The sequence below is a fragment of the Protopterus annectens genome, chromosome 12.part0, assembly GCF_019279795.1.
Source record: "Protopterus annectens isolate FY-2018-M chromosome 12.part0, PAN1.0, whole genome shotgun sequence".
Taxonomy (NCBI): domain Eukaryota; kingdom Metazoa; phylum Chordata; order Ceratodontiformes; family Protopteridae; genus Protopterus; species Protopterus annectens.
Genome location: NC_056746.1, coordinates 173,311,986 through 173,332,129, shown reverse-complemented (window position 1 = coordinate 173,332,129; position 20,144 = coordinate 173,311,986). Strand labels below are relative to the sequence as shown.

The following is a 20,144-nucleotide window of genomic DNA, read 5'->3' as shown; positions in this document are numbered from 1 at the left end:
GTGGAAACTAGATCCACGGATTTTCAACATGTTGACAAGCAAATGGGGGAGCCCAGACATAGATCTATTTGCCTCCTCCCAGAACTACCAGTTGGACAAATTTTGCACAAGGACTCCTCATAAAAAAGCCTGGAAAGTGGATGCTCTGTCCTTACACCTTTCCCCCTCTGCCTCTGCTCTCCAAAGTTCTGCTAAAAGTCAAACAGGACAAACCAAAAATGATTTTGATTGCTCCAGACTGGCCACGCCAACACTGGTACCCACTCCCGCGCAGTGTGTCACAAATAATCTCCATGGCACCTGCCTCAGACACCTTCCTTACTGTCTCAGCAGGAGACCCAAATTCTTCACCCTCAGCTCCCAACATTGAACCTTGCAGCTTGGCTAATCACTTAAATTCATCCTTAGCATCCCTTGGCAAACCTGTGATAGATGTCATCTTGGAGGCGAGAAGACCTAGTACTAGAAAATCTTATGTTGACAAATGGAAAAGATTCTGTGCCTGGAACCAATCTTTAGGGTGAGCACAGCAGCACCCAATTTACCTCAGATTTTGCAATATTTAACTGAGATGCTTCACAAGGGCCTGTCTTTTTCCTCTATTAAAGTCCACGCTTCAGCTATTTCAGCTCACTATAACACAGAACCACCCTTCTTTTCTCATCCCCCCCTCAAACAGTATCTCAGAGGGGCAAAGAACTTGAGACCACCCAGGAGAGCTCCTACCCCTGCCTGGGACCTTAACTTTGTTTTGGAAAAGCTCACTTTACCTCATTTCGAGCCAGCTGCTACTGCAGACTTAAAATGTCTTTCTTGGAAAACAGCCTTCCTCTTCGCAATCACTTCAGCTAGAAGGATTTCTGAATTACAGGCCCTTATGGCAATGGAGCCTTTCATCATCTTTCATGTGAACATGGTATCTCTGAGGACCAATCCATCCTTCATGCCCAAGGTGGTTTCCAGTGTGGCTCTTAACCAGTCCATTCATTTGCCAGCCTTCTATCCCAATCCACAAAACAAAGGGGAATGGATTCTGCATTCCTTGGACGTGCACAGACAACTCAGATTCTACTTGGACAGAACTAAATTTTGAAGAAAATCTGAGCAATTGCTAGTGGCATTTGCTGCTGGGGCAGAGGGGAAGGCTATTTCAAAACAAACCATTTCTAAATGGATAAGCCATTGCATTCATTTCTGATGTAAGCAGCATGGAAAGCCTATCCCCCAGGGGATCAGCTCTCATTCCACCAGGGCTGCATCTACTTCTGCAGCCTTTCTCAGAGGTGTTCCTACCAGCGATATTCTAGAAGCTGCTACCTGGAGTTCAGTACATACTTTCACCAAGCATTATCATTTACCAATTTTCTCTAAATCCAGAGCTGGCTTTGCCACTGCAGTCTTGCAGGGCCTTATAGCTGGTCCCAATGCTGTATAAATCCATCCTCCCAACCATAGCTTTGGGAATCTACCCAAATGTAATGACTGCAACAGTGAAACACGAAGAACATAGTACAGTTGTGTACACTTACCATAAATGTAGATGTTCGAGTGTATTCACTCTTGCAGTCCTGGTTACCCTCTCTCCAGACCCCAATTTTTTCTCTTCCTATACCTCTACCTTCTTTTACTACACTTAAAAGCCTTTTTGGTGTATTTGCTTTTGGTTAGAGGTATATTTTTGTGTTTTTAATTTTATTTGCTCCCCATTTGGGGTGCACCTGACATCTGGGGCAAGAAAAACTGATGTAATGGCATCGGCTGCATGTTTTATACCCCTAACGACCTGACGTCATGGAAGAAGAGACAGCAACCGACGCAGACTCAAGACTTTGTTAATCAGGCCGACTGAGGGCAACCTGCCACCAGATTACCCAAATGTAACAACTGCAACAGTGAATACACTCGAACATCTACATTTATGGTAAGTGTACACAACTGTACTTTTTGGTTTCTCTAGGTTATGTGTTCCAGATGATACAGCATACAAGCCTTGCACATTCTCAATCTATTTGTCTAGTTTTGGCTACCAGGCAGTTACTCTTTCGCCTGGTGCTTTCATTTTAACAGTGTCAGAATTAACTATATAGAGAAGGTGATCAAAATGCACCACTCACCTTCTTGCTGTTCTTTGAATCTAGTTGCCATTACAAGATCACCTTCTCGTGATGCTATTTTGAGTGTTGGTCAACTGTCTGCCAATGGATGTAGTATGACCATATATATTTTTTCATTTTAATTCTGGAACAGATGTGTCTAAACCATTGGTATTGACATTGATTTCTTGACAGATCTGATAAAGGCTTGTTTCGATTGGCTAAGAATATTTTCAGATTTTAAACCTTCCGGTAATACAGCCAAATGTGAACTAATTGATAGCTTCACAAGAGGGAAGAGAATAGGGCTAAATGTTTACAACTGACACTGACTTACATGTTTGCTAGATTCTAGTTTGCAGTGGCTTATAATGCTATTTTTTTATTTTAAACTTTTCAGCTGCAAAACCATGTATGCTGGTTGATGACCTGAAGTATTGCCTAGGTTTTAAAATAAGAAGCTAGAGAAAGGACCGATGAAGTCTTTATGAAAATGGAAATGCTCACCACTGTTGTTGGCTCTAATCAGAGATTCATTTTCATTACTTGTGCTTTTTCATTTTATAATTTTGTGAGTACAAAAAGGGGTTGAGGATGGATGGATGGATTTTGTGAGTATGTGGCTGCTCATCTGCTACAGTTTTGGATCTCATGTTAAAAACATCTCTGTATGTTATATATGTAGGACAATATGCACTAGTATTCTGTGGTAAGTTATTGGCTACCTCATTTCTTGTTATTTCTTTTTGATGCTTCCTACCCATTTTGTTTTAGACATGATGGAGGATCTCACAGGCGTTCTAGTGGTATACAGGTTGTAACAATATTTTGCTGTTAAAAAGTGGGTTACTTCCTCCAAATGTGAGCCCATAGAAAAATATTCGTTGAAGGTATTTATTTTTTAAGGGAGTAATGGGAAGTTTGAGGTGAGGTGAAAGTTTTTTGTTATGGTTTCTTCCTTGGAGTAGCACTGTTTAAGAATATGGTAGCCAGCATTCCATTAGAAATTATTTTATTAGCATACAGACTTTAAAAATAATTTAGTTTAACTAGAACCCTAAGTAAAAAATAGTCATCTTCATGGTTAGTGACAGAGTTATTGAAGAACGAAATTCATTACTTAGTGAAGACAAAGGAAGCAATCGTCTTGGCATCTTAAAAGCAGGCATCAAGCATGTATTTTAGAGCCTAATAAAATTAGTTTGGTAGGCAGACATGTTATCCTTTCTTGTATTTTGATCTGATTTTTGTGTGTATGTTCTAAGATGGTTACTCTTGTCTGAACTATTTAGCCCTTGGCATGGTTTGGCACCAAATGGTTTTCTAATGTTTGTGTTACTTACACCTTTTCACTCCATTCAGAGTATAAGGCTTTTAATTTGATATCTATAAAATGATCTTTAGTGGTTTAGAAACAGATTGGCCTAGTGTTCATGAGCTAGGCAATAACATATACATTTTCATACCATTGCACAAAGCAGGACAGAGAAGCTTTCATCTTCAGTGCTGTTCACCGTATAATGATGTTTTATTCTTGTAGTATAAGTTGATAATTTTTCATTAGTGTCAGCAAAGGCTGTCGGGCACTTGTTCATGGTTGCCACTTTCATGACATTACACACTAGTTTATCTCCTTAGAGCATGCAAAAGTAAAAAAAAAAGTGTGTTTATGCTCATATCCACTTGCACCCCCATGCATCATCGCTCTGTGTAACTGCTCTGTGCAGTCACTCTATGTAGTTCTGTATGTCAGAGTAACTGTACATATGTTGTAAGTCTGCCCAAAACTGTACAGTGTAAATCACTAGCTTGTAAAATTAATCACTAAATCACAAATTACTGATGGTACTAACATTAGCTAAAGTATGCAAATCATACACATGCCAGAAATCACTCTGTATAATTTATGCATACCTTCAACAGTTAGTTTTCCTGTTTGTATAGAATGTTTACTTAATCACCTGTTTATGAAGTACTTTACTGAATGCAATTAAACACTTTTTATTTTGTGCAAAAATGACTGTGTATTTTTCAGTTAAGTATTCCATTTACATAAAGCAGTTGTATGCTTTAAGTCACTCCATATAACTAAATGCTTAATACAAGGGCTGATTAATCCCTTTGTTACACAAATGTACCTCTTTAATGACTTTAATTCTTCAAACATCATTCCATATAGACAATTTCTTAATATAATTACTTATTAGTCATTTTTTTAAAATGTAATGGCCTTAATTCTTCATTTATACAGTGCTTGGTAACCTTTTCTCTTCAAACTTTTGCAATAATGGTCTTAATTTTTAATTTATAGAGTATTTATATGGCCACCTTTTATATTCTCGCTAGTATGAAGTTTTCATATCAACCTGCCATTTTTATTTTCTTGATTTTCTTGCAAATTGCCTACTTAAAAGTTGACTCAACTAATGGGAGAGAGTGCGTGGTCATCAGTTTGTTGTGCCCAGAGTAAGTGCATTCACTCACTGATGAAGTTAAGAAATATACCAGAGAGGGAGAGGAGTTACCGCTGCAATATAGCTGCTGGCTGAATGTTACCAAAGATACACTCAACCAGGCCACCAATGTGATAGCTTCAGATATGCTCTAGTTTTAAAAGGGAACTGCAAACTTTAGCAGTCCAAGCAGTGCTTGTCCAGAGAATACTACTATTGCAAACTTTACTGTACTGCCAACAGCTGTTTTCACAGATGTAATGGTATAATACATAAAATGGTAACAGAGCATACATCACTAACCCAGTAATGCAGGAATTAGCTACATTGTGCAGTTCTCCTCAGAAAGTCAGCCTTTCCCATGTGTGACCCTAATCACTACTTAGATCCCAGGGAACTTTAGCCTAAAGGAAGTACTGCCTGGAATTGTTGAATATATTTATTTCTACATGTTTCTTACATTGCAGGACAATTGGGGGGTTATTTCTGAACATCTTTTCGAATTCTACCCATTTGCATTGTTCAAAATGATATTAGAGACAATCTGCAAGGGAGAAAACATTGTACACCCTAAAAATCAGTCAAAATATATGAGTAATAAACCGAACCTGCAACTGAAGAGATGCAGGTTCAGAATGGGAATCAACTGCACTTTCTTCAGAGCCCCAGAATGTGTAAACGGAATGTAGGAGAATGTCATCTCATAGCAAATAAAAGCATTGCTTGAGTGTGCATACAAATCAGTATAGAAATAGATGATTTAGATGTCTCAGCTTGAAGGCGGCCACGGTGATGCAGCAGTTAGCATTGCCACGTCATAGAAAGAGATTCTCTGGTTTGATCCTCTCAGCTGGGGTGTCTTCTCTGCAGAGTCTGCATGTCCTCCTTGTGGTCGCGTGGGTTTCCTCCAGGTGCTCCGGTTTCCTCCCACATCCCAAAGACATGCTGTAGCTGGATTGGACACTCTAAATTGGCCCTAGGTGTGAGTGCATGCATGTGTGTGCCTTCTGTGGAAGGTTGGGCGTTGGGCTGGCAACTCAACACTGTAAAACTCCACTGCCAGTCATGAGCGGAGATCAACTGTGGAGACCCCTAACTGGGAAAAGCTGACAGAGGAAGAAAGATGTCTCAGCTTGAAAAAAGTCATTATTCATCTGTTTTTAATCTATTTCATTGCACTTTGGCTTTTAAGAGTATCAGTAGAATTTCTGTCACTTTATTTTAGATTTGCAAAAAGTGAAAAACTGCATCTTCAAAGGATGCTATTAGGGAACATTGTCTACCTGCAATACACACACTTTCTCTTTAGAAGAAAATTTATTGAAAACATGTTTTACATTTCCACATAGCTGCAGCTTTTAAATTCATTGAACACATTTTCAAAGTAACACAAATGGGTCAATGACCCTAAACCAAAACTGTTTAAAAATAAAAAATAAATCCACCAACACTGGATAGCCGATGACGGTTTAATGCTCCAAAATACACAAACAATCACAGTTGCACCGAACAACTAAACGCTTTCGCCGTGGTTAACAAACCTTGGCAACTCTGATGATGCCAAGGTTTGTTAACCACGGCGAAAGCACTTAGTTGTTCGGTGCAACTGTGATTGTTTGTGTATTTTGGAGCATTAAACCGTCATCGGCTATCCAGTGTTGGTGGATTTATTTTTTATTTTTAAACATTTTCAAAGTAAGCTGAAAAAGTGGCAAGCTGCTCAAATGAGACTTCATCCTCGACCTTGTTGTTCCATGTTCAGTTGTTATCCAAGGCTATGTTGCCAAGGCAACTGAAACACGTGCTTACTTAAAGAATTTTACTCTTTCTGAGATGTGTATCAACTGTCCATAAAAGCAGCTAAAAACATTTACTTACTTAAATGCGCACTCGTGCTGAATGCAATTACTTAATGTACTTCTAGCCACAGTGAATGTAACTTTATAATTTTCAGTGTCATCAATGTCCATGGTACTACTTGTAAATAATGTAATCAGAAATTACATTTCTTTTCCAGGATTAAGCCCTTCCTGGTATCTGCAACACGTGATCGTGAAAGACCTCCAGAGCTGTAAGAGCTATTTTTTCCTTGTAAATGGCTGGTTGTCCTTGGGTAAAGGGAGGAGTGAAGGAACAGTTGAAAAAGAAGTATTTGCTGCAAGTTAGTATTTATCTTATAATCTAACAGAAAACACATGCTGCTCTGTTCTGCAGTAATTAAATTGTCTTCTTTTAAATTTCCTCTAATGTTTGTATTTGTTTAATAACTAAATAGACTGATCATATGGCATTTTTCTGCTAAGACCAGGACACAAGCGAATGAGATAAAAGCAGTTGTCAAACAATACAGTACAATTTTATTTGTTAACAGGGTATTTGGACTGGTCCATGTCTGTGGGCATCAAGGTGCATTAACAGCATTCACACTGGTAGCTGCATGGCTCAAGAATGCTTAGTGTGAAATGCTACAACAAACAGCAGGGTAGAAAATGGAATTAAACCGACCATCAGTTCATGGCTTACTGTAATATGAGGCAAAGCCCAAAAAGTGTTCATTTTAAAGTAATGCAGTTCAGTTGATACAATGAAGTAAAGTGCAGAAAGCAGTCCAATGAACAAGTATTGTTTGTGTCTTTGAAAAATATGTAGATATACATTTTACAGTGCAGCCTTCAGAAATGATAGTAGCTAAAGCCCCAGCATGCTGTGTAGGCTTATTATTGAGTGTGAGACATTGTTGTTAGCACTATATGTACTTTTGAGGACAGCGATATTTATAATTTAGGTTTTCCATTGTGTAGTTGGTCTATAAGACTTGAATTTTAGCTTTTGGAATAGCTTAGTCTAGAGTTAGTTTTTAATGCATGGTAATTGTGTCTTAGTCTGGTTATGGTTAAACATTTTGGGGATTGTTGACTGTTTCCTTGGATATGTTATATTTGTAATCTAAAGGATTTCTTCGAAACTTTGACTGTCAGGCTCTCAGATAAATTGCTTCATCTGAATTTTCTATTTGTTCTTTATACTTTCATTCTGCTAAGGTAACAGATGTTTAGATTTTTGGTCATTGGCTAATTTCTGTGTGGTTTTAGTGTTAATATTATTTTTTAATTCAGCGATCATGTGTTTGCTAGACAATTTCTGTACAATTTAATCTTCCAGTAATAACTGAGAAGGTTGCTTGTCTTGTGATGAGTACAAGGTAAGTGAAATAAGTAGTTGCCGCTTTGACATTATCATTATGACCAGTTGCCGCTTTGACATTATCATTATGACCACAGTCCCAGTTTATCGAGGGCAAAGCCTTTAGAAATTCTATTTCTTTTTGCTAAGTAAAATTTCTGCTGGTTATTAGCACAGGTGGAATATATGTATATTAAGTGACTGTGCGGTAGTTGAAAGACCAAGATCACTGAAAAAGATGAGAAATTATGATGGTTTGCAAGATCTTTTAGTCTATTATTGAACAACAAGTCTAGTTGTTGCTGTAGCTATGTTTATGAGCTCAATAATTATTTAGTTGCTCAGGGTTATACTCTGTGAGGCTTTATAATGTATTTGATTTTTTGTATGCTAGTTAAGACTGCTATCCATTAAAATTAATTCTGGACTAATTTGCTATAGTTTTTTTTAGGAAGGTTGTAAAAATGGGGTCTATGACAACAGATCGAATAGTAAAAAGATTGAACGGCTGTAAGAACGAAAATGCCGTTCATAGAAATCCTTTTTGTGGGGGGCTGTGCCCCCCCCTACTAAATATATATACCAACTCTGAGATCACACTACAGTGAGGAAAGAGCATATTTTCCGGTTTTCACTGTACCGTGATCTCAGAAAACGGATTTCTATGAATGGCATTTTCCTTCTTACAGCCTTTCGATCTTTTTACTATTCGATCCGTTATCATAGACCCGTAAAAATGGTGGTGTGATGTGTACTACATATTTATTCAAATTTTTATGCTTGACCAGAATAGTGTGGGTGTGTGCATGTGTATGTGTGTGTGTGTGTGTGTGTGTGTATGCGTGTGTGTCTGTGCATGTCTGTGTGACAGGATAATTAATGTATATTCTGCAATTATTAAAAGGGTGTGACAGTAGATGGCTCATTTATGGTTATGTACCATGAAATGTGAATGAAAGGTTGGATTCCTTTCATTTTAAGAAAGAAAAATAACAACATGATCTGACAACTATGGAAAGGTTAACAAGACAAGGGCTATGTTGACGTGCAGCAATCAGCATGCGTTTAAAGATGAACTTAGAAAAAGCAAACTAGAAATGAGCAGAACATGCAAACCCCTCATAGACAGAGAACAGAAGTCAGGACTGAACAGGAAACCCTGGCCCTATAAACAGAAATCTTACCGTTTCAGATGATAATGGGCCCAACCAGAACCAAATCATCCCACATTCTGCTGCTGATGTTCTTCGTTCCCCATTGCTGCAGTCCTTACTATTGGGTAGTCCGCTATCCAGTCGGCCCGAATACCAGAGTATATGGCTGACGTCGGTCAGGGCGCATTAGACTGACGTCAGTACGTCAGGGTACTAATGCGCATGACCGACGTCATATCCTCAGTCTTTTTTGCCGCATGGTCCGATGCAGAAGCAGTTTTGCGAGTGCAGGTTGGCGTTCTGAAATATTTCCGAAGCCGGAGTTTCAGACCGAATCAGAGTTGGCTAAGTACCCCGTTGGGGAACATTTTGGTGTTTTCTTGCCTCAGTATTTAACCGGATGTCAGAAAAAGTGAATAACTGTATTTCTTGTGGGAAACAGATACCTCATAGGGATTACCATACCTTGTGTATACCTTGTTTAGGGCCTGAGCACGACGTTGTTGGATGCCGCTCTTGTGCTAGGTTTAATAAACGCACTATTAAGAGACGGTTAGACTGTGCCAGGTTAGTGTTTGGGAAGCGTTGCAATTATAAAATGCCGTCGGATGCTCCGACGCCCGCTTCGTCCAAGAAGCGCAAGGACAAAACAGCGAAGCCTAGGGTTGATGAACCGGCAGTCCCGGACGTCGGTTCTTTAGAAGGCTCAGTGGAGCCTGAGGTTTTGCCAGGAGTTTCTTTGGAGTCTCAGGCAGAGACTTTACTGTTACAGGATGTGCCTTCTCAGGAGGTAGGCCAGGCTGAGGGGGCTTCTCAGGTAACTGTTCTTCCCTCTCTTCCCAAGGTAGTTAGAGCCTCTCCTTCTGCTGCCAAAACTTCTTTGAGAGGTAGGCCAAGTTTAGCTTCAGTGGGGGCTTCTCCTACCACTTCAGGTTCTGTGCCTAAGAAACATATGCTTAAAATGGCAGAAGATTTGATTACTATGATTAGAGGTTCTATGCCCCCTCCTGATAAGAGGCCTAGGGTGGAACCTGAGTTTGAGTGTTTGGAACAGTATTCAGAGGCTTCAGAGTCTTCTGCGGAAGATTTGCAGGAGTTTCCTCCTTATTCTGATTCTGATGTGGATGATTCCACTCCTACAGCTTCTCCTCCTGAGGATTTCTCATTTTCAGAGACTCTGCATTCCATGAGAGAACACTTTAAATGGGAAGGCCAAGATTACTCTGATTCCAGGAAAAGGCTTAGGGAATTCTTATTTTTACCCCAGCATAGGCCCTTAGCTATACCTCCTGTGTTGAATGTGGTGGAAGATGTTTTTGCAGAGGCTTCCCTAAACCCTGACTCTTTGCCTCCTGCTCCTGTTAAACCTGATAGGTACTATAGGGTGCCCGAAGCTCATAAGTATTTGTTTAAGAGTCCTAGGGCGGACCCAGAAACTGTTTCTCAGGGACCTAAAGGTGTTAAGGCCTCTGTGGTTAAAAATCCTGTTCCCACTGATAAAGAGGCAAGGGCTTTGGATAGGTGGGGAAAGAAAGTGTATACTTCTTCCATTCTAGCCATGAGAGCGTTGAATTGTCAGTTTCACATGCTAAAATATCAAAATTATCTCCTTTCACAATTGAAATCTAAGGTAGATGCTTTAGCGGAAGGTATTGAGTGTAAAGAGTTGCTAGATTTAGTTCATGTGTCTGAACAAGTAGGTAAGCATTCTTTGCAATGTGGTTTTGATGCTGTACAGGCCTCCTCGAGGGTGGCTGCCACTAGTTCTGTTCTTCGCAGGCATGCCTGGTTGAGGGATCAGAATTTAGCTGAGCATGTTAAAACAAGGATTTTGGATGCTCCTTTACAGTCTGATGTGTTGTTTGGTTCGCCTGTGGAAGCAGTTTTAAAGAAAATGGAAGACAAAGCTAAGTCTATGCAAACTGTTAAAGATTTTTGCAGGTTCAGCCACCGAAGTTTAGTAGAAATTGGCCTGCTAAGGGGTGGACATATCCTGCTTATGATTCCCAGTCTAGGGGTAGGTCTAGACGTGGTAGGGGCAGAGCTCAAGGTTCTTTTAGGCCTAGAACAGGAAGTTCACCTGCTCAGACTTCTGGTGAGGGCAGGGGTCAGTCCTTTCGTAAACAGACCCAATGACCTGCCTTTTCAGCTGCCAGTAGATTCTCGTCTGGTAGCTCCTTTGGGAGGAAGACTGTGTCTTTTCAAAGAAAATTGGGATTTAATTACTCAAGACAGATGGGTGTTGGATATCATTCACCACGGTTACAGGTTTTATTTCCATACAATGCCTCCTTTCAAAGGCATGCCAGACGTTCCTCCTCCACAAAGAAAAGAGGCTCACAAGCAAATTTCTCAGTTACTCCAGATGGGGGCCATTCAGCCAGTTCCTGTATCAGAAAGGGGCCTAGGATTTTATTCTCGCCTGTTCCTAGTACCAAAGAAGGGGAACACGTGGAGACCAATTTTGAATTTATCTCTCCTCAACACTTATCTGGACATTCCCAAGTTCAAGATGTTGACGTTACAACTGCTTTTACCTCTGCTGGGCAAAGATCACTGGATGGTAACTTTAGATCTCAAGGAAGCTTACCTTCATGTGCCTATAAGGCTAGGTTGCAGGAAGTATCTGCGGTTTCGAGCTGGAAATTCTCATTATCAGTTCTCTGCATTGCCCTTTGGCTTATCTACTGCGCCCAGAGTATTCACAAAGGTTCTGGCTCCAGTGATAGCTTACTTCAGGCTGCAAGGAATTCAAATCTATCCTTACTTGGACGACTGCCTGATTCTGGCTCAAGAAAAGGAAGACCTTCTACAGCATCTGGAATATGTTATAGCAGTGCTAAGATGCCTAGGGTATTCTGTGAACGAAATAAAGTCCAGTCTAGTACCCTCTCAAGACATGTGCTTTCTGGGTGTGAGACTGAATACAGCAGCCCAGATGGCCTTTTTAACCCCGGACAAACAAAAGAGTCTATCACTTTACTTCCATCAACTATCTCATCAGTCCGTGCTGACTGCAAGGACAGTCCTTCAAGCATTAGGGTTCATGGCATCTTGTATTCTGGTGCTTCCCAATGCCAAACTGCATATGAGGAAGCTACAATGGTATCTCAAAAATGTATGGACACAGCACTGCCAGGATTTGGACACTGTCATTCAAATAATACCTTGCCTTCAAAAATAATTTTTGTGGTGGGCTCAGGAATGTCACCTAAACAAGGGACTCTCTGTGACCCGGCCAGAGGCGTCAGATTTTAACGACAGATGCCTCGGATATTGCTTGGGGAGCTCATCTAAATGGAAAGTGGATACAAGACAAGTGGCCTGCCAGACTACAGCATCTACATATCAACATGAAGGAGATGTTAGCAGTCCAGTTTGCATTAATGGCTTTCAAGGAGTTACTTCTTCCAGGGCAGGTGTTGATTCTAACAGACAACACAACTGTCATGTGGTACATCAACAAGCAAGGGGAACACATTCTTATCCTCTATGCAGGCAAGCAATGATTTTATGGGAGACTGCGCTAAGCTTGCAACTAACTCTTCAGGCAAGGTTTCTGCCGGAGCACAGAACTCCTTAGCAGATGTGTTAAGCAGACAAATCATGGATCCCCACGAGTGGAAACTGGATCTTCATGTATTTCAGAAATTGACAGTGTCATGGGGAACTCCAGACATAGATCTGTTCGCTTCTCCACTAAACCACCAGCTGCCAAAGTTTTGCACAAAGGGGTTTCATCACACAGCTTGGAAAGTGGATGCTCTGTCTTTCAGTTGGAAAAACCTTCATGTGTATGCCTTTCCACCTCTGCCTCTTCTTCCAAAGGTACTATTAAAGGTCAGACAAGACAGGCCAAGGATGATTTTGATAGCTCCAGATTGGCCTCGGCAACACTGGTACCCACTATTACGGAGTCTGGTAAAGAAGCCTCCATGGCCTTTACCTCTGATTCCTCATCTGTTATCTCAGAAGGACGGTCATCTGCTCAATGTCAAGCTTCACTCTCTTCATCTAACAGCCTGGCATATTCTGTGTTGAAACACAGCAGGTCTCAACTTCCTCAACAGGTTTTAAATGTGATTATGGAAGCCAGAAGACCTAGTACAAGGAAAGTGTACGCAGAAAAATGGAAGAGATTTTTATTTTGGAGTACAGCAAAGAATTTGGAGATTTCTGAGCCTAATTTGAGTGTGGCTCTTCAATATCTTACTGAGTTATTGGACAAGGGTTTGTCCTTCTCTTCCATTAAGATTCATGCTGCAGCAATTTCAGCTCACTATGATTGTGACCCACCATTGTTTTCGCATCCTTTGTTCAAGCAGTTTCTTAGAGGGCAAAGAATATAAGACCCCCACGTAGAGCTCCTACTCCTGCTTGGGATCTCAATTTTGTGTTGGAAAAACTTACTCTACAACCTTTTGAGCCTGCGGCTACTGCTGATTTGAAATACTTGTCATGGAAGACTGCTTTTCTGTTGGCTATTACTTCTGCAAGAAGGGTGTCTGAGTTGCAGGCCCTTATGGCAGTAGAGCCCTTTTTGATTTTCCATAAGGATAGGGTATCATTACGTACTAATCCTTCCTTTATGCCTAAGGTGGTTTCTAGTGTGGCTTTAAACCAAACTATTCATTTGCCTACGTTTTTATGCAGACCCCCAAAATAAAGGGGAAAAGATTTTGCACACTTTAGATGTACACAGGCAATTGCGTTATTATTTAAGCAGGACTAAGGATTTTAGGCAGTCTCAGCAGTTGTTTGTTTCTTTTGCTTTGAGTTCAGGGCAAGCCTGTGTCAAAACAAACTATTTCTAGGTGGATTGGCTTTTGCATTGCATTTTGTTATTCCCATCATGGCAAGGAGATTCCAGCTGGGATTAGGCCTCATTCCACTAGGGCTACTGCCACTTCAACAGCATTTCTAAGGGGTGGCAACTAAGGATATTTTGGAAGCAGCTACTTGGAGTTCAGTGCATACTTTCTCTAAGCATTATCACCTTCCTATCTACTCTAAGTCTAGGGCTGGTTTTGCCACAGCTGTTTTGCAAGGCATGTTGTCAGCTCCTGCTTCTTTATGATTTGCCAGCCTCCCTTACCTCTGCTTTGGGATTCTACCCAATAGTAAGGACTGCAGCAATGGGGAGCGAAGAACATAGTACAGTTTTGTACCTACCATAAATGTAGATGTTCGAGGATCCCATTGCTGCAGTCCAATTTACCCTCCCTCCTTCCCTCTGTGTTTAGGGGTGGTTGTGTAGGTGAGGTTACATGCTGATATTTTTGTATATATTCTTGTATATATTGTACATATTTTTGGTGCAGGTATTTTGGGCCTTGTCTTTTTAGGGTCTTCTGACATCTGGGGCAAGAAAAGACTGAGGATATGACGTCGGTCATGCGCATTAGTACCCTGACGTACTGACGTCAGTCTAATGCGCCCTGACCGACGTCAGCCATATACTCTGGTATTCGGGCCGACTGGATAGCGGACTACCCAATAGTAAGGACTGCAGCAATGGGATCCTCGAACATCTACATTTATGGTAGGTACAAAACTGTACTTTTTGTCAGTTGATTAAGCAAGCATTCAAACTGGACCTTTGCAGCCATAACCTGAGCCACAAAGGCAAGCATCAAGACAACACATTTGACACATTTTGAACAGAAATTGAAGTATCTAGAGGAACCTAAAAACATAGGAGGGGCATGGAATTTTGGCAAACTATCACTTAATAGGATGTAGTTTGCTTTGAAATAGTTCCAAACTGTAAAAGTGTTTGCTGGGGTTACAGGGTTGATTTTTATTTTGAAGGAGACAGCTTTGTGGTCTGAACTCGCCAGTGAGGACATGACAATGAGGGTATGTAGCATTCTTCCATATTGGTGTGTACCAGGTTCAGTATGTTTGAACCTCTGGTGGGTGTGTGCACTACTTATTCCAGTGTATTTGTGTTAATAAAGTCCAGGAAATGTTGTGCCTGCAAGTTTGAGGGCTATAGAGGGGTAGTTTAAAGTATCCCATTAGGATATTTGGTTTAAGGGCGAGTGTCTCTAGGTCTAGGAATGAGCTGTGGGATTCTTGGACATAAAGGGTGACCTATAGCTTATTAAGATATGGTGTGGGACTTTGTCTATGTGATAAACTCCAGGGCATCATCCTGTTTAACCAACGTAGAGCTATACTTGTTGCTAATGTAGCTTGAAACTTCTTCAGCTTTTTTCCATGTCTGTGCAGCTGATGATCTAAATGTGTGGAAGGCTGTGAAGCCTTGCACTACCAGAGTACTTTCTGTGGATTTAAACCATGTCTCGGTAATAGCACAGATGTCTGTATTCTCCAGACTGAGGAGAGCTTGTATGGTGTGGAGTTCATTGTTTAGGCTCTTAGCATTCAGCAGTAACACCTTTAGATTTCTTTGGGTTTTATTTTCTATGTTGGTAGATTTGTCAATTTGGCATTGCCTGAAAAAGGCTCTAAGGAGGTAGGTAAAGTTTTAGACAATATTTAGAAAATATTCAGAAGCCTAGGGTGGACAGATACAGACCATCTTTTGCAAAGTAATGTGGTTTGTTAACCAGGTAGAAACTGTGTTGCAAATTTTCATCACTGTACTGATGTCCAGAAAGTAGCTGCTATGTGGTCAGGTGCAAGACAAGACATTGGGGATAATTAGCTTTAGAGACTAAAGACAAGAAACAGGTGTAACTAAATCTGAGAAAGATGCAAGGTTGGTGGAAAAGTTAGTCAGGTTTGAAAATCTGAAAGCTTAAGGGACTCAGCAGAAGAACAAAATGTTAGTACCCCCTTCCCAAAAACAGAAGAGACAAAAAGTGTCTGTCACTGGGGGGGGGGGGTTACTCCAGGAATTTTCTTTGGTATAAATTTCCACAAATCTGGTTCTGCTTGTTAAGTTTGACAGCAGAAGGGTGTCATAGTTCAGGTCTGAGCTCCATGTGATCTAGACTTTAGGAGTTTCCTGGGTTTAGACAGATTAAAGTAAGACAGAGTTTATCCACAATATCTGTTTGTTTGTGTTCTTGGGACTGAATACTTAGATGTGCTATTTGGACAATATCCTTTTTTCACCGTCTCTTCTTTCCAAATGAACTTTGTATTTCCTGGGAGAAGGGGTTGCCTTCTGGTTGCTGACTGTGGGAACCTACAACCATAGTAGGCCTTAAATAACTGCAGAATAAAAAAGTTCTGTACTCAACCTAACATTTCATCTGTGTTGTCCATTTTCATTCTTCCTGAAGTAATGGGTTCCGATCCTCAGATCCAACTAAGCCGTTATACTAGCTTGTGGCCTCCAACAAACCATCGAGCACCTTCCCTACCCATAATGCACCACTCCCAACATCTCTCAGATCATGTTTGCTGCTTGACAGGAAGACCTGTAATTATATGCCTTAACTAGAATTCAACACTAAGGACATTGGTGTCCTTGAAGTGTCTCATTCCTCCAGAAGTCAGTTATTAAAAGTGGTGGGGGTTGGTGAGTGTTGAGTTGAGGAAGAATGAAAACTGGCAACACAGATGGAACGTTATGGTGAGTACTTAACTTTTATCTGATTTTGTCAATTTTCATTCATTTCTTAAATAATGGGATATAGTCCCCAGCTATCTAAATTCTTGGTTGGACTCTAAGGAAGGATATTCCTGAGTATGGTTGAGCTAAAGGCCACACTTCCCCTCGGGACCAGATCTAGTTTGTAATGAGTGATAAAAATATGAGGATTTGACCAAGTTGCAGCTGCGCATATATCGTCCATAGTAGCTCTAGAATGGAGTACAGCAGAAGTTGCCATAGATCTGGTAGAATGAGCCTTTAATGGCTTTGGTAAGGGGAGATTCAATTTGTTATAGATAAATGAAATGTAATCTGTCAACCACCTAGCTAGAGTTAACTTTGTAACTGATTTGCCCAATTTATTATGTGCAAAGGAAACAAATAGTTGATCTGTCTTTCTAAACTCTTTTGTTCTCTGTAGATGGAAATGTAATGGTCTATGAACATCCAGTAAGTTCAGTATATATTCCCCTTTGTTTGTAAATTTTGGAAAGAATACTGGCAAATTAATGGATTAGTTGATGGACACATCTTAGGAAGTAAGGCAGCACTGGTACGTAACTTAACCCTGTCCTTATGAAAAATTAAATATGGAGGCTTAGAAGATAATTCTTGAATTTCTGAAATTCTTCTAGCAGATGTAATTGCAGCTAAAAAGATAGTTTTCCAAGTCAAAAATTTAAAATCCCATTTAGTTGCCGGTTCAAAGGGTGAATGAATTGAGGCTTGCAGTAGCAAATTAAATTCAATGGTGACATGGGTTCTTTATAAGGGTCTATATTAAAAAGACGAACTTTTACTTACCTGAACACCTAAACGTCGACCCGTCTTCATCGAACCGCGAAAACATCGATCATCCAGAAACGTAAAAGTGGAAATGTCAAATTGTCATGGTTGGCCTTCTGCGGTATAGCTCTGTAAGGTAAGTGTGAGATAGTTACGGACCTTAGGGTTAGGGTGCGGATTAAGGTAAGTACATAGATGGTAATGTATGTTAGATTTAGTGAAGGGTTTTGTTAAGTGTATGTGTGTGGATTATTTAGTTTGTTTGGGTTTAGCTTTTTAAGGTAAGTGTGCAATAGTTACGGACCTTAGGGTTAGGGTGCGGGTTAAGTTAAGTGCCTACATGGTGGTATATGTAAGATTTAGTGTAGGGTTAGAAGTAGGGTTTAGTTTAGGGTTAGAAGTAGGGTTTTGGTTAGTGTATGTATGTGGTTTATTTAGTTTGTTTGTGTAGGTAGTATGTAGCGGGTGGTGGAGAGGGACAGGTATGACAGTTCAACTTTTTGAATTTCACGGTTTAGGGCGTTCGGTGTATATACGGTTTAATGAAGATGGGTCGATGTTTAGGTATTTGGGTAACTAAACTTTTGTCTTTATAAAATAGACCCCTTTTAAGGGGGTCTTAGCAGAAGAGTACCTCTCAAAAAAGCCTTGTACAGTTTAGAGGAAGCCAGTGATGAATTTTGAAATCCTGCATGAAAGTTAGAGACTGCTACGAGATGAATTTTAATAGTTGATGAACTAGCACCCTCATTAAATAAACGTGACAAAAATTCTAGAACAGATTGAATTGGAGCTGAGAACGGGTCTATCTGATTTTGCTCTTCCCAATAAATGAACCTTTTCCATTTACTCTTGTAAATTTCCTAATAGAAGGTTTATGGGAAGATAAAAGTATGGAACGGACAGGGAAACAGATCATTGGTTATCTGGCTATTAATGGAATTGGAGAAACCACGCTGTAAGTCTGTGATTCGACATATTCAGGTGAACCAAGACTGTCAGGTTATCCAGGAGGTCTGGAATTGGATCCAGAATCTAAGGTGGATGTAGTAGATGAAGCCAGAGAGGTGCAAAGAGGATGACATTGCTCTTCAGTTGGGCTGCTTTCTGAAAGAATTTGGGAATTAGGGGATTCAGAAGATAAGCATACAGAAGACCAGGGCGGGGCAGTCTTGGAGTAGAGCATTCTTTGGTGATTTCCCTGGTGAACAGATCAGGGCAAAAAAGCTGCTGTACTTTTTGTTTAGGGGAGATGCCAAAAGGTCATGACAAGACTGATCTCACTGACTGAAAATCATTTCAGTCACTTTGTTGTTGAGAGACCAATCTTAAGGTAGTAAGATGGACCTGCTCAGTTTGTCTATCACATTGGACTTCCCCGGAATAATGCCAAAAGCACTACGCTCATCTCCAGAACATTGATATGCAAGTTGACCTCATCGGAGGACCGAGTGCCTTGGACTGTTTTCCCCAGGAATGCCCCCCTACCCAATATTGGAAGTGTCCTTGGTCATTATGACCTTGGGCTGAGGGAGGATGAAAGGACGACCTTATAACATCTGTTGTGACTGCATCCATCAGTAAAGGTATCGTTTGCATACCTGAGTTATTCTTATTTTTGCTGACATGGGTTGAGAAAGCATTGGCTATTGTCTTGCTAGTATCCATTGTAAAGTTCTTGTGTGGAATCTTGGTAAAGGGACTGAAATTACTGCCGCTGACATTGATTCCAGGGCTTGCAGAATCAATCGGGCTGGAATTCTGGTACTGCAGATTATTTTCCTGACCTGCATCCTTATCACTTGCATTCTTGATACTGGAAGAGAAGCTACCATAGATACTGTGTTGAACACTGCTCCTATGAATTCTAATGTCTGGGTCGGTTGTAAATGAGACTTCGTGTAATTTATGATTATTCTGAGATGTGAACAAGTCTGTCACACTTGATCTCAGGCTTCAATCAGTCAATGTCTGATTGTAGCAGTAATGAGCCAGTCATCTAAATATGGAAGCACCGGGAATCTTGAGTCTCAAGTGAGCTGCTACCAGTGCCATGCACTTGGTGAGCTGCTTTTTAATTTCTCCAAATTTTTTGTTTCTAATACCATGACGGGAATGGACCCCATTCCTGAGTCAAAGTACGATTAAAGTTCATGAAATTAGTATTGTTACAATCTTTGATGTCAGCCAAAAATGCTCTTCGCAGCACCCACAATGTGTCCAGTAACGACTCCTGCAATTTGTACAGGGTACATGGATTGGTAACATGTCTAAATATGATTGTAGATTCTTTTTTATAGGACCAGTTGCTCCTACTACTTTTGGAACTGTCTGGGTATTTTTCTTCTGCAATACTCTCGTTTCTGCCTACAAAACCTGATATTTTATGATTTTGTGTCTCTCTGTATGCAGCACATTGTAGTCACTGGGTGTGGTGATTTCAGTGATCAATGCTACTTTTGTCTTCTTTTCATGGACCACTATATCCGGGTTTCTAGCATCTATCTTTTGAACTGTTGGTAATGGGTGATCTCATGTGATATAAACTTCATTATTTTCTATGATGCTTTGTGGCTCATGTTTCCAGTGTTTTTCAGCCACTTCAGCACAATAATGTTTGCACAATCCCCAGTGCAACAGTCTTGCCACATTATTACGTCTTTCAGTATACAGTCTTTCTCCCAATAGTATGTCACAACCAGCAACGGGGTGTGCGACTGTTTCCAATTCAGTTTTACAAAACCTACATTTGTTTGTTTCTCCCACATGTTCAATGGACTTTGTAAACCAACATCTACATAGCCTACTGTCTTGGGCCACCAATATTAACCTTTCATCTCTTGGTTTGTATTCACCTCTCCTTAACCATTTCTGCATTCGTTCCTGATCAACATGAGGTTCTTCC

The 20,144-nt window shown here is 40.5% G+C and overlaps 1 protein-coding gene across 1 annotated transcript in view; it reads left to right on the top strand.

The window, feature by feature from the left end:
- PKD1 (polycystin 1, transient receptor potential channel interacting) overlaps positions 1–20,144 on the top strand; it is a 2,476,043-nt gene that overhangs the window by 1,509,787 nt on the left and 946,112 nt on the right. Inside the window, exon 29 of the mRNA XM_044088902.1 lies at positions 6,564–6,707. Coding sequence (XP_043944837.1) covers positions 6,564–6,707 — 144 coding nt within the window. The remainder of the gene's footprint in view (positions 1–6,563; positions 6,708–20,144) is intronic.